This window comes from Dendrobates tinctorius, unplaced genomic scaffold (assembly GCF_039654945.1).
Source record: "Dendrobates tinctorius isolate UK_male_01 unplaced genomic scaffold, ASM3965494v1 ptg000091l, whole genome shotgun sequence".
NCBI lineage: Eukaryota > Metazoa > Chordata > Amphibia > Anura > Dendrobatidae > Dendrobates > Dendrobates tinctorius.
The window spans coordinates 8,698,705-8,712,734 of NW_027361759.1; the positions used below are offsets into that span (position 1 = coordinate 8,698,705).

General features: G+C 42.6%; 1 protein-coding gene across 1 annotated transcript in view; it reads right to left on the reverse strand.

Annotated features, from left to right (window-relative positions):
* Positions 1-11,927, reverse strand: part of LOC141098447 (uncharacterized) — a 59,857-nt gene extending 47,930 nt beyond the window's left edge. Inside the window, exons 1-2 of the mRNA XM_073586267.1 lie at positions 11,904-11,927; positions 10,993-11,119 (exon numbers count right to left, since the gene is read on the reverse strand). Of these exons, the coding sequence (XP_073442368.1) occupies positions 10,993-11,119; positions 11,904-11,927 (151 nt within the window). The remainder of the gene's footprint in view (positions 1-10,992; positions 11,120-11,903) is intronic.
* Between the last annotated feature and the right edge of the window lie 2,103 nt (positions 11,928-14,030).

Sequence of the window (14,030 nt, forward strand, 5' to 3'; positions counted from 1 at the left end):
TTAGCCGCTCAGCCCTGTTCTGCAAAAACCAGCTTCTCCACCATGACAGAAGATCAGATCTCCACCTTTCTGTCAAGATCACACCTCACCACTTGTGCCCTCGACCCACTCCTGTCTCACCTCATCCCTAACTTGGCCACTGTCCTCATCCCATCTCTAACACACCTTTTCAACCTTTCACTTACAAATGGTGTCTTTTCCTCATCCTTCAAACATGCCTCAATCACACCCATCCTCAAAAAGCCCTCCCTTGACCAATCCTCTGTGTCTAACTATCGCCCAATATCTCTTCTCCCTTATGCCTCAAAACTACTGGAACAGCATGTATATCTTGAAATGTCATCCCACCTTGCCTCCTGTTCCCTCTTTGACCGGTTACAATCTGGCTTCTGACCACATCACTCAGCTGAAACTGCCCTAACTAAAGTCACTAACGACTTACTAACCGCCTAGAGCAAGCGACACTACTCTGTCCTCCTTCTCCTGGACCTGTCCTCTGCCTTCGACACCATAGACCATTTCCTCCTGCTACAGACTCTCTCATCTCTTGGCATCACAGACCTGGCCCTATTCTGGATCTCATCATACCTAACAGACCGAACATTTAGTGTCTCCCTCTCACACACCACCTCCTCACCTCGCCCCCTGTTGTCGGTGTTCCCCAAGGCTCTGTCCTAGGTCCCCTACTAATCTCCATCTATTCCTTCGACTTGGGACAGCTCATAGAATCCCACGGTTTGCATTATCACCTCTATGCTGATGACACGCAGATCTACCTATCTGGACCCGACCTCGCCTCCTTACTGACTGAAATTCCACAATGTCTGTCTGCTATCTCAGCCTTCTTCTCTGCTTGCTTTCTCAAACTGAACATGGACAAAACAGAATTCATCATCTTTCCCCCATCTCACTCTACCCCTCCACCAGACCTATCCATCAATGTCAACGGCTGCTCTCTTTCCCCAGTCCCGTACGCTCGGTGCCTTGGGGTGATCCTCGACTCTGCTCTCTCTTTCAAACCACATATCCAAGCCCTTGCCTCCTCCTGCCACCTCAAACTCAAAAATATTTCCCGGATCCGCTCATTCCTCAACCATGAAACCACAAAAACACTAGTGCATGCTCTTATCATCTTCCGCCTCATCTACTGCAACCTCCTACTCTCTGGCCTCCCCTCTAGCACTCTGGCTCCACTCCAGTCCATCCTACACTCTGCTGCCCAACTAATCCACCTGTCTCCCCGCTATTCCCCAGCTTTCCCCCTATGCCAGGCCCTTCACTGACTTCCTATCACCCAGAGGCTCCAATTGAAAACCCTAACCATGACATACAAAGCCATCCACAACCTGTCTCCTCCATACATCTGTGACATGGTCTCTAGATACCTACCTGCATGCAACCTTCCATCATCTCAAGATCTCCTCCTCTACTTTCCCCTTATCTCTTCTTCCCACAACCGCATACAAGACTTCTCCCGTGCTTCCCCCATACTCTGGAACTCCCTGCCGCAACACATCAGACTCTCACCATCAACGGAAACCATCAAGAAGAACCTGAAGACCCACCTGTTCCGACAAGCCTACAGCCTGCAATGATCCTCGGTCTACTGAACCACAGCAAGACCGGCTCTACCCTCTCCTACTGTATCCTCACCCACCCCTGTAGACTGTGAACCCTCTCAGGCAGGGTCCCCTCTCCTTATGTACTTGTGTGTCCCTTGTCTTAAACATGTTTGCTATACTTGTCTATATTTCCCCTTTTCACATGTAAAGCGCCATGGAATAAATGGCGCTATATAAATACATAATAATAATAATAATAATATCGATTTTTTTCTGATCTAATATAGTTGAAAGAAACACTAAGGCAACAACCAGAATTAGAAACACATCTACTGTATTTATACATAGGAAGGAAATCTGTATTTCATACAATAAACAGCTGGAGGATACTTTGTATTCGCTACTCTTTTCACAAATCCACTCATCTAAAAACCCTACAGCACGACTTTATTTGTAACTCTCTAGTGTAAAGTGTCTGTATGCATCCTTCTCCTAATGATGCTCAATTCTTTAAACTAAATTCCTTTATTCCACTTTATTCCAATGCTAATAATAAAAATTATTTGTGCAGTGCTGCAGTTGAAGGTAAAAAAAAGAAAACATTAGCTGCCAGGCTTGTGTGTAATTCTGATTTAATACAATCCATTATTAACTACGCAATAGACCTTAAAATGGAATAGAATTTACAGTATATTGTCTGAGGCGTTAAAAGCTTTCTTATTTAATACCTGTGCTGGTACAACTGACCTAAATCATATCTTTAACTTCAAAACCCAAAATGATTTAAAACAAATAGTGCCGAAATTTTTTTTTTATAATGTGTTATGTATTATTTTACATATTCTATCATCTGGCTTTAATGTCAAATGTTAATCTCTGATGCTGGTTAATGGAATATAGTGAAACCGTATATCTGTATTATTTGCACAAAGGCATATATTGAAGAACTGTAAATATCAGCACAAGTCACAGTACAATATTGTCATAGTCAATTTAAAAGATACTGTAGGGAAATCAAAATATATCATAGTCATATATGTTCGCTATATAAAAGTGGCAATGTAATATTGTTGTAAAAACTCCAAAGCCATACTGACAGAGAATTTAGATTGTAAGTTCCACTGGGAACAATAAGTGATGATGATGCAGTGCCTAATATATTGTCACTACATAAACAACAGAAATAAATAAATAATTCAAGTTTATGCTACTCCATCAGGATGATGTTCATTTTAGCCTTAAAGGGCTATTCCCATCTTACAAAGAGAAGGTATGTCATTCATATCTGGCTTCAAAATTAGAATTATAGAACATCCCACTTTGGCCTCTCGCTAACCATGAGAATGCAAAGTATGCAATACTGGTTTGAAACTGTGAACTCCTCTATTTTTTAATTTCACATTACTGCTCATGGCAGTAAATATACAGTGGCATGTAAAGGTTTGGGCACCCCTGGTCAAAATTGCTGTTATTGTGAACAGTTAACCAAGTTGAAGATTAAATGATTTCTAAAGGGACTAAAGTTAAAGATGACACATTTTCTTTGCATTTTTGGCAAAAAATATAAATATTTTCATCTTTTACATTTTGAAAATGACAAAAAGGAAAATAGAACATTGTAAAAGTTAGGCCACTCTGCATGGTTAGTACTTTGTAGCACCCTGTTTTGAAAGTATCACAGTCTGTAAATGCATTTTTAGCCAGCCAAGAGTCTTTCAATTCTTGCTTGAGAAATTTTCATTCATCCTTCATTGGAAAACTCTTCCAGTTCTGTGAGATTCCTGGTTCTGCTTGCATGCACTGCCATTTTGAGATCTAGCCACAGATTTTCAAAGATGTTCAGATGAGGGGACTGAGAGAACCACTGTAAAACCTTCAACTTTTCAGGTAGTCGATTGTGGATTTTGACTTGTGTTTAGAATCATTACTCATTTGCAGAACTTATTCTCTACTCAACTTGAGCTTTTTTACTGATGGTGTTATGTTTGCATCATGAATTTGTTGAGATTTCATTGAATCCATTTTTCCCTATACCCATGAAATGTTCCCGATGCCATTGGCTGCAACACAGCCCCAAAGCTTGATGGATCTACCCCCATGCTTAACCCCTTCCTGACATTGGACGTACTATACCATCCATGTGCCGTTGGCCCTAATGCCCATGGATGGGATAGTATGTCATACGCGATCAGCTGTGCTCATGGAGAAAGCGCGGCTGATCGCGGCCCGGTGTCAGCTGATTCTCACAGCTGACACCCGGCACTAAGTGCCAGGAGCGGTCACGGACCTCTCCCGGAACTTTAACCCCTGGAACACTGCAATCAAACATGATCGCAGCATTCTGGGAGCAGGAAGAGGGGCTTTCAGCTGTTACAGCCCTTCTGCCTTCAGATCGGTGACCCCGAGGCATGACGCTGGGTCCCAATCGTTCCCATGGTAACCCGATGTCATCATGACGACATCCGGATTGCCCGAGCTCAGAGACTTCCTGACATGTGCAGTGCATGTCATGAAGTCTCTGAAGTCAGTGTGCACAGAGTGCAGCACTGACAGCTTATATGGCATGCAGATCTGCATGCCATATAAGCAATCAGCCTGTACAAAATGAGTGTCTCATAGTGGGACAATGTGTAAAAGTTAGAATGAAATAAAAACTTTTTTTAAATAATTATAAAAATAATAAAAAATAATAATAAAGATCAATATTTATCCTACCATTAAATCAATATTTGAATAAAAAAATCTAAACAATAAAAGTACATATATTTAGTATTGCCGCATCCGTAACGACCCAACCTATAAAATTGTCCCTCTAGTTAACCCCTTTAGCGAACATCATAAAAAAACAAGGCAAAAAATGCTTTATCATCCTACCACCAAACAAAAAGTGGAATAACACGAGATTAAAAAGACGGATATAAATAAACATGGTACCGGTGAAAACGTCCTCTTGTCCTGCAAAAAACAAGTCACAATATAGCTCCGTCACCAGAAAAATAAAAAAGTTATAGCTCTCAGAATAAAGAGATGCAAAAATAATAATTTTTTCTTTAAAATAGTTTTTACTGTATAAAAGTACCAAAACATAAAAAAATAAGAGGTATACCTGTCATCATACTTACCCAAAGAATAAAACTGCTTAATCAATTTTACCACACACGGAATGGTATGACCGCCCCCCAAAAGAATTTCACGAATTGCTGGTTTTTGTTCATTCTGCCGCCCAAAAATCAGAATAAAAAGCGATCAAAAAATGTCACGTACCTGAAAATTGTACAAATAAAAACATCAACTCGTCCCAAAAAAACAAGACCTCACATGACTCTCAAAATGTGGTGATACAAAAAATATTTTTTTGCAATGAAAAGTGTCTTTTAGTGTGTGACAGCTACCAAACATAAAAACCTGCTATAATTTGTAAATCAAATCCCCCTTTATCACCCGCTTAGTTAGGGAAAATTAATTATTTCTATTTTCCCATTAGGGTTAGGGCTAGGGTTATTTCTAGTGTTAGGGCTAGGGTTGGGGCTAATGTTAGGGTTACAGTTGGGGCTAAAGCTAGGGTTAGGATAAGGGTTAGGGTTGGGATTAGGGTTAGGGGTGTGTTAGGGTTAGGATTGTGGTTAGGGTTATGGTTAGGGGTGTGTTGGGTTTAGGATTAGAGTTAGAATTGGGGGTTTCCACTGTTTAGGCACATCAAGGGCTTGCCAAACACGATGTGTATCTGATCTCAATTCCAGCCAATTATGCGTTGAAAAAGTAAAACGGTGCTCCTTCTCTTCTGAGCTCTGCCATGCGCCCAAACAGTGTTTTACCCCAATATATGGGGTATCAGCATACTCAGGACAAATTGTGAAACAACTTTTGGGGTCCAATTTCTCTTGTTACCCTTGGGAAAATAAATTGGAGGCGAAAAGATCATTTTTTGAAAAATATAAGAATTTTTATTTTCACAGCTCTACATTATAAACTTCTGTGAAGCACTTGGGGGTTCAAGGTGCTCATCACACATCTAAATAAGTTTCTTAGGGGGCAAGGGCATAACTAGAACTGATTGGGCCCCATAGCAAAATTTTAAATGGGGCCCCCTCAAAGACACCCCACCTCAAAGACACACCCCCTTCAAGACATTCCCAGAGGTTCATGCGGCAGGCAGCTCTGCAAATAGCTAATAGACAGCGAGGGCTCATGGAAGGGGCGGGACTGAACTAGTATGAAGCAATACACTCTGTGACTGGCTGCAGGCAGGGAGTCGGGCCCAATATGTGCTTCACTCCGCACAGCAGGCACAGAAATGCAGCATAGGCTGCAAAATCATAGTGTACATTTTTTTCTGCCGGGGCCCCGGATCCCCTGCACTACACGCACCGGGCCGGCGGGCCCCCAAGACAGCTTTGGCCACCCACAGCACCCGCCGGAGCACCGTAGTATTGTACTTAATTAAATTGCACTACCGGGTAGCGCAGGGGCAGACACTGACAGCTTGGGGCCCCTGTGCAAGAAATGTGTCTGGGCCCCCCTCCTTTTATGGCGTCAAAGCTATATATATATATATATATATATATATATATATATAGCCACGCACACATACATGTATATATATTACAGTCTCCTTTATTATGTATATTGCTGTCCCTTGCACAGTGCCCTCTCTTATGTACAGTACCGTCCCTTACATATTGAGTTATATAGACCCCTGTTTTTTATTACATACCGTCCTGTCTTGTTAGCTGTATAATGCAATGATGGCTGATGGAGCATGGGAAAGCTTCCTTTCTAATGGAGGAGCTGATGGACTGGTAGTTTGGTCACCGGCTACTCCATCAGCAGTCATTTTATATCTTACAAGAGAGGGGTCCATCAAAAAATTGAAAGCCGCACGCTTTTTGAAGATTATGAAGATGATTTATTCAGCCCATCCGGCTATGTGCCCATTCAGTGTACCGTTTCGGTCCAGAAAGGGTGCGGACCTTTTTCACTGCTTGAGAAAGGTCTGCACCCTTTCTGGACCGAAATGTTGCACTGAATGGGCACATAGCCCGATGGGCTGAATAAATCATCTTCATAATCTTCAAAAGGCGTGCTGCTTTCAATTTTTTGATGGATGCTTCAAAGGTTTGGTAAATGCTTGGGAGCATTCACCCCCTTTTTTCTTATTTTGTTTGTGCTGCTTTTTCATTTTTTTCAATTAACAAGAGAGGGGACTATGTAATAAAAGAGGGCACTGTAAATAACAAAATTAGCAAGAATACACTATGTAAGAGACAGCACTATACATAACAGCGGAGGAAGCAATATAATAAGGGACGGCACCATATATAACTAGAGAGGATGGTACGTAATAAGTGACATGTTATACATAATAAAAGAAGAAACTATGTAACTAAGGGTGGTGTTATACAGAATTAGTGAGTCCACTATATACTAAGGGACTGTGTTAGACATAGTGAGTACACTATATACTAACAGACTGTGTTAGACATAATAAGCGATAACGTCTTCCTCCACCTCCCCCTGTTCCTAAGGCCATTATAAGTCCCCCTTCCTAACATCCCAATCCCCCACACCCCTCATTGTCCTCCTCCCTTCGCATCCCATTATTGTCATCTCCCCCACCCCATCATTGCCCTCTTCACCACCTCCATCATTTTCTTCTCCCCAACACTATCTTTGCTTTCTCCCCCACCACTCCCATCATTGCCCATTCCACCACCTCCATCATTTCCTCCTCCTCCACCACCCCCATTATTGCCCTTTCCACCACCACCAGTGCATTCTCCCCCACCACCCCATCATCATTTCTTTTTCCACCACCACCCAATCATTGCCCTCTCCATCACCCCCATCATTGCTTTCTCTCCATCACCCCCATCATTGCCTTCTCCCCATCATTGCCTTCTCCATCATCCCATCACTGCCTTCTCGCCATCACTCCCATCATTGCCTGCTCCATCACCCCATCACTCCCATCATTGCCTTCTCCATCACCCCATCACTGCCTTCTCCCCATCACTCCCATCATTGCCTACTCCCATCATTGCCTGCTCCATCACCCCATCACTCCTTTCATTGCCTTCTCCCCATCACTTCCATCATTGCCTGCTCCATCACCCCATCATTGCCTGCTCCATCACCCCATCACTCCCATCATTGCCTTCCCCCCATCATTGCCTGCTCCATCACCCCATCACTCCCATCATTGCCTTCTACCCATCACTCCCTTCTCTCCATTACTCCCATCATTGCCTTCTCCCCATCACTCCCTTCTCTCCATCACTCCCATCATTGCCTTCTCCCCATCAATGCCTTCTTTCCATCACCCCCATGGCCTTCTCCCATTACCCCTCATGGCCTTCTCCCATCACCCCGGGCATCATGGCCTTCTCTCCTCATCAGAGTCTTCTCATGTCTGCATCTCCTCCAGGGCCAGGCTAACCTACACACACACAGACACACACACATATATACACACAGACAGACATACGCATATACATACACACAGACATACATACACACACATACACACAGACACACACACACATACATACATACACACACATATACACAGTCACAGACATACACACAGACATACTCACACAGACATACACATACACACAGACACACACAGACATACATACACACATACATACACACATATATACACACACATACATACATACATACAGACAGACACACACACACAGACATACACACAGACATACACACATATACATACACACATACATACACACACAGACATACACACATACATACATACACACAGACAAACACACACATACATACATACAGACATACACACACATACACAAACATACACAGACATACAAACATACACACATACATACACACACAGACACATACTCACAGACATACACACGCAGACATACACACATACATACACACATACACGTGCAGACATACACACATGCATACATACACACGCACACAGACATACACATACATACACACACAGACATACACACATACATACACATACACACAGACATATACAAACATACACACATACACAAACATACACACAAATACATATACACACAGACATACACACACACAGACATACACACATACACACACAGACATACACACAGACACACACACACATAAACACACACAAGTGACTTACTGACCTGCAGCTGCAGACACCGGCCGGCCGGTGCCACAGGCACAGTGAGTGAGACAGTCTGTCTCCTCCTCTCCTCCTCCACAGCAGCAGCGCAGCACAGCGTGGCTGACGCTGATATCATCTCACCTCAGACTCAGGGCTGGCTCCTATCCTCCTTGCGTCTGGCGCTCCACATGGCTAATTTGAATAATTAGTCATGCAGTGCTGGAGGGGCTCCCTCTCCACTGGGGCCCCCGTGCAATGCACGGGCTGGGGCTGCACGGGTGGTAGGTCCGCCCCTGGGGTAGTGCCGATCGGAGCCGGGGACCTGGGTCCCTATATGGGCCGGGCCCCAAAGCAATCGCTTCGGCTGCTACCCTGGTAGTTACGCCAGTGTTAGGGGGTCTACTTTCCCAAATGGTGTCACTTGTGGGGAATTTCCACTGTTTAGGCACATGAGGAGCTCTCCAAACGCACCATGGTATCCGATCTCAATTCCAGCTAATTTTGCATTGAAAAGTCAAATGGTGCTCCTTCCCTTCTGAGCTCTGCCGTGCGCCCAAACAGTGGTTTACCTGCATATATGGGGTATTAGCGTCCTCAGGACTAATTGTACAACTTTTGGGGTCCAATTTCTCCTGGTACCCTTGGTAAAATAAAACAAACTGGATCTGAAGTAAATTTTTTGTAAAAAAAAAGTTAAATGCTCATTTTTTTAATCATTCCAAAAATTCCTGTGAAGCACCTGAAGGGTTAATAAACTTCTTGAATGTAGTTTTGAGCACCTTCACGGGTGCAATTTTTAGAATGGTGTAGCTTTTAGGTATTTTCTATCATATAGACCCCTCAAAGGGAATTCAAATGTGAGGTGGTCCCTAAAAAACAAAAAAAAAAATGGTGTTGTAAAAATGAGAAATCGCTGGTCAAATTTTAACCTTTATAACTTCCAAAGAAAAAAGAATTTTGGTTCCAAAATTGTACTGATGTAAAGTAGACATGTGGGAAATGCTTTTTATTAACTATTTTGTGTGACATATTTCTCTGTTTTAAGGGCATGAAAATTCAAAGTTGGAAAATTGCAGAATTTTCTCCAAATTTCCGTTTTTTTCACAAATAAACGCAAGTCATATCAAAGAAATTTTACCACTATCATGAAGTACAATATCTCATGAGAAAAAAGTTTCAGAATCACCGGGATCCATGGAAATGTTCCAGAGTTATTACCTCATAAAGGGACAGTGGTCAGAATTGTCAAAATTGGCCTGCTCATTAACCTGCAAACCAACCTTGGGGGTAAAGGGTTAATGTTTGGTGAGATATTATTTTCTTGAAATTCTGTGCCCTTTTTTCTCCACACATACCTTTGATCAATGTGGTCAAAATGTCTATTTTAACCTTATCGGTCTTGTTTCCAAAATGTATCAGGCTTGCTAACATGTTATTTTACATACTTCTGACACTAAAATTTATGGTGATGAAACAGGATAGGCTTTCTTCTGATGACTCTTGCATGAAGTCCATATTTGTGCAGGTGTCTCTGAACAGTAGAACAATGTACCACAACTCCAGAGTCTGAAAAATCTCTCTGAAAGTGTTTTGCAACTAATCGGGTTTATGATTTGCCTCTCTAGCAATCCAACAAGCAGCTCCCATTGAAATTTTCATTGTTTTTTCAGACTTTATCTTGACCTCCACTGCTCCTGTTAACTGCCATTTCTTACTTACATTTTGAACTGAGGAAAGGACGAGTTGAAAACGCTTTGCTATCTTCTTATAGCCTTCTCCTGCTTTGTGAGCCTCCAACATTTTCAGTGTGCTATACAGCTGTTTAAAAGAACCCATAGCTGGTGAATTTTGGCACAAGGTTAGAGGAGGCTGGGTTTTTATAAAGGTGGAAAATTTACATCACCTGGCCTTTCCCAATGATGATAATGAATGAGCGATAACCCTAGCAGACTATTTAAGATCTGAAACCTTGAGTTCTCATAGCATAGAAAAACTCCAAGGGTGCCAAAACTTTTGCATTGGCGCCTTTTTCTGTTTGTCAGTTTTAAAATGAATAAAATGGCAATAAATAATTTTGTTTGCCTAAAATACACAATAAATGTGTCAACTTTAACTTTTGACATTTTTGAGATCACTTAATTTTCAACCTGCTTAACTGTTCATAATAACATTCATTTTGACCAGGGGTGCCCAAACTTTTACATACCACTGTACTTTTTTATTGATGTTGATGAGTACTAACTTTGCTTTGTCTAAAAAAGTATATATTGTTTTACTTACGGTATATTAGAATATACATTTGTTGTTGCATTAGTTCATTTCTGGAAAATAAGATTTTGGTGTTCACATGAAGACAAATGACAACCTCCAGGGAAATCTTAATGGTGTAATCATTTTCACTTAGCCTCTAAAACCAAGTAATAGATTTATGGAAATCACGTAAAGGATAAACATGTTAATGATATTGCAAATGTAAAAAAAATGAAACCAAATTTTGAAAACATCTTGATTTATTCATTATTGAGTATGAAAATATGTGCAGATATACATGCACTTTGACAACTTGGCATGCTATCAGTTAGGTTATGAGGAATCTTCTGTCAAGTTGAACGCAATTGGGAAAGAAAATAATCAAGAACCGCTTCTGGCAGCTTCATGTGTAATTGCCAACCAATAATGTCACAGATGTGCATGATGTGAAACAAGTTCAGAGATACGTCAGTCCATGGTAGCTCATTTAAGCCATGCAGGCTGCTCACAGTAGCTTCATCATGTTGAGAAGCAGTTCTTGAATTAAGTTGAAGAAGTGGCCGTATCACTTGTTTTATGACCATATCAATGTAGCACCGAGCTATTACAGTAACAGGAATGAAAGCAAGCTTCCATACATTTTCCCACCCCACCCTATAATCCAGGGAAAAAGACCAATGTAAACATTCATTTGTGAAGGCCTCTACTCCTAAATAGAGATGAGCAGATCTTGTGAAATTCAAATTTGCAGATTTTGACAAATTTCCCCCCCAATTTCCGGTAAATAAATTTGTCTGAATTTCAATATTGTAAAGATTTTAACTGCTCATAAAATACTTGTTGGGGAGACAAGAAAGAGTATCAGGATTTGAGCCCAGCAGCTCTTACCTCTGAGCTATTAAACTTGCTAGATAGTTCCTTGCTGAATTAGATATTAGTACCTGTGTTGTTCCTGATGTCTCCATCTCGCTATATCCTGATTATGTTGCCTGCTTATCCTCCCGAATACACTGCTGCTCAGTGTCGCGACCTCTGGCTATATTCTGGCAACGTTACCTGCCGGAGCTGCCCCTAGTGGTTGCAAAATCACTACTCCAACTCAGGTCAGTCCTTAACAGAATAATCTTGTGCACAAAATGGAATCAGTTGCAGCCCAACTGAGTCAAGAAGTCACTGAACTTCAGAATTTTGCTGCCACATACCAAGAAAAATTTTCCAAGTTGCAAACACAGGTATTGGGTCAGCAAAAGGAAATTATTGAGTTGCAGAGGCAACTTCTGGATTTCCACATCTCAGACTTGGAATCAAAAGTACGCATGCCGCTGCCCTCAAAATTCAGTGGGGATCATTATCATTATTGTGGATTCCTTAATCAATGGCATATCTATTTCCAGATGCAACCTTCTCCGTTTACCAGTGATTGGAAAGAGGTTCTTTTCTTCATTAATCTCCTGACTGCTGAGGCTCTTGAATGGGTCTCACCTTATGTGGAAAGAAATTCTGACCTCCTAAATGACTTAGTTTCCTTTATCACTGTTATGGATCAAGTGTTTGATGACCCGAGTCATTGTTCTACAGCTGAAACCAAGTTGCATAACCTATGTCAATGGCGGCGCTCAGTAGATGAATATACCTCCTGATTCTACTGCTGGGTGGCAGATACCACATGGAATTTGGTTGCCTAGAAGAGCAAATTTTTACAAGGATTATCAGAGCTAATTAAGGATGAACCTGCAAGGGAGACCTCTGATAATTTAGAGGACTTTATTCAACTATGCATAAGAATTGATCAAAAGACTCACTGAAGGAAGATAGGAAAGACTGAGTATTTGGAAGCACCCCTAACAACTCCTTAACTCAATCAGCTTTAACACACCAACAGGAAATGAAAAGTATGCTTGAACGTATGCAAACTAATGTAATCTCTAAACCTCTCATTGCAGAAGAGAAGAAGAGGCGATGTACAGAAAATGTATACCTCTATTCTTGGGACACTGGATATTTTGCCATCAACCGTCCAAAAAAAGGACCAGAGCTTTCACAAATGCCAAAACTCATAGCGATTAAGACCTTTTTGAATGAGTAGATCCAGTTATAAAGTCCATCTCATCTATAATTCAGGATAAAGTAAAAAAACAATCACCATCATCTCATTTTGTTGTTGCCATACAGGTCATAATTTGATGCCAAAAAAATACACTGCTCTGCCATGTTAGATTCTGGAGCAGGAGAAATATTTATGGACTTACAATTAGTGTTGAGCATTCTGATACTGCAAATATCGGGTATCGGCTGATATTCGCTGTATCGGAATTCCGATACCGAGTACCGATATTTTTTCAATATCGGATACCGGAATTGGAAGTCCCCATAATGCAATGAGCCACTGTTGTGGCTGTGATTGGCTGCTGAAATGATGTCATCATGATGCGCGGTCTGTGCGCATCATGATGCGCGGTCTGTGCCGACTGCGGGGGGTCTGTGCCGACTGTCGGGGGTCTGTGCCAGCTGCCGGTGGTCTGTACGGGCCTCTCGGGGATCTGTACAGGCCTGTCGGGGGCCTGTGCCGGCTGCCGGTGGTCTGTACGGGCCTCTCGGGGGCCAGTGCCGGCTGTCGGTGGTCTGTACGGGCCTCTCGGGGGCCTGTGCCAGCTGCCGGTGGTCTGTACGAGCCTCTCGGGGGTCTGTACAGGCCTGTCGGGGGCCTGTTCCGGCTGCCAGGGGTCTGTATGTGCCTCTAGGGGGCATGTGCCAGCTGTCGGTGGTCTGTGCCGGTTGCCGGGGGCCTGTGCCGGCTGCCGGTGGTCTGTACGGGCCTCTCGGGGGCCTGTGCCGGCTGTCGGTGGTCTGTGCCGGCTGTCAGTGGTCTGTGCCGGCTGCCGGTGGTCTGTGCGGGCCTGCCGGGGGTCTTGTGTGTGTGCAGGCATCGTCCGATGGGACTACAAGTCCCATCGGGCAATGCCTGCTACATTGACAGTGATTGACACATTAGCCAATGATGGGACAGTAGTAGTCCCATCATCCGACTAATGTGTTGAATGTAAAAAAAAAAAAAAAACATACTACAT